At 65.1% G+C, this 307-nt stretch overlaps 1 protein-coding gene across 1 annotated transcript in view; it reads left to right on the plus strand.

Annotated features, from left to right (window-relative positions):
- Positions 1 to 307, plus strand: part of IRX3 (iroquois homeobox 3) — a 7,491-nt gene that overhangs the window by 2,442 nt on the left and 4,742 nt on the right. Inside the window, exon 3 of the mRNA XM_010585225.1 lies at positions 7 to 301. Within this exon, the coding sequence (XP_010583527.1) occupies positions 7 to 301 (295 nt within the window). The remainder of the gene's footprint in view (positions 1 to 6; positions 302 to 307) is intronic.

Below are 307 nucleotides of genomic sequence, written 5' to 3' on the forward strand. Positions count from 1 at the left end.
TACGAGCTGAAGGAGAGCCCGGGGGGGCAGCACGCCGCCTTCCCCCACCACCACCCCGCCTTCTACCCCTACGGGCAGTACCAGTTCGGGGACCCGTCGCGGCCCAAGAACGCCACCCGGGAGAGCACCAGCACCCTCAAGGCCTGGCTCAACGAGCACCGGAAAAACCCCTACCCCACCAAGGGCGAGAAGATCATGCTGGCCATCATCACCAAAATGACCCTCACCCAGGTCTCCACCTGGTTCGCCAACGCGCGGCGGCGGCTCAAAAAGGAGAACAAAATGACCTGGGCCCCCCGCAGCAGGA

This window comes from Haliaeetus leucocephalus, unplaced genomic scaffold (assembly GCF_000737465.1).
Source record: "Haliaeetus leucocephalus isolate CR32 unplaced genomic scaffold, Haliaeetus_leucocephalus-4.0 Scaffold92, whole genome shotgun sequence".
In the NCBI taxonomy this organism is placed as follows: Eukaryota; Metazoa; Chordata; class Aves; order Accipitriformes; family Accipitridae; genus Haliaeetus; species Haliaeetus leucocephalus.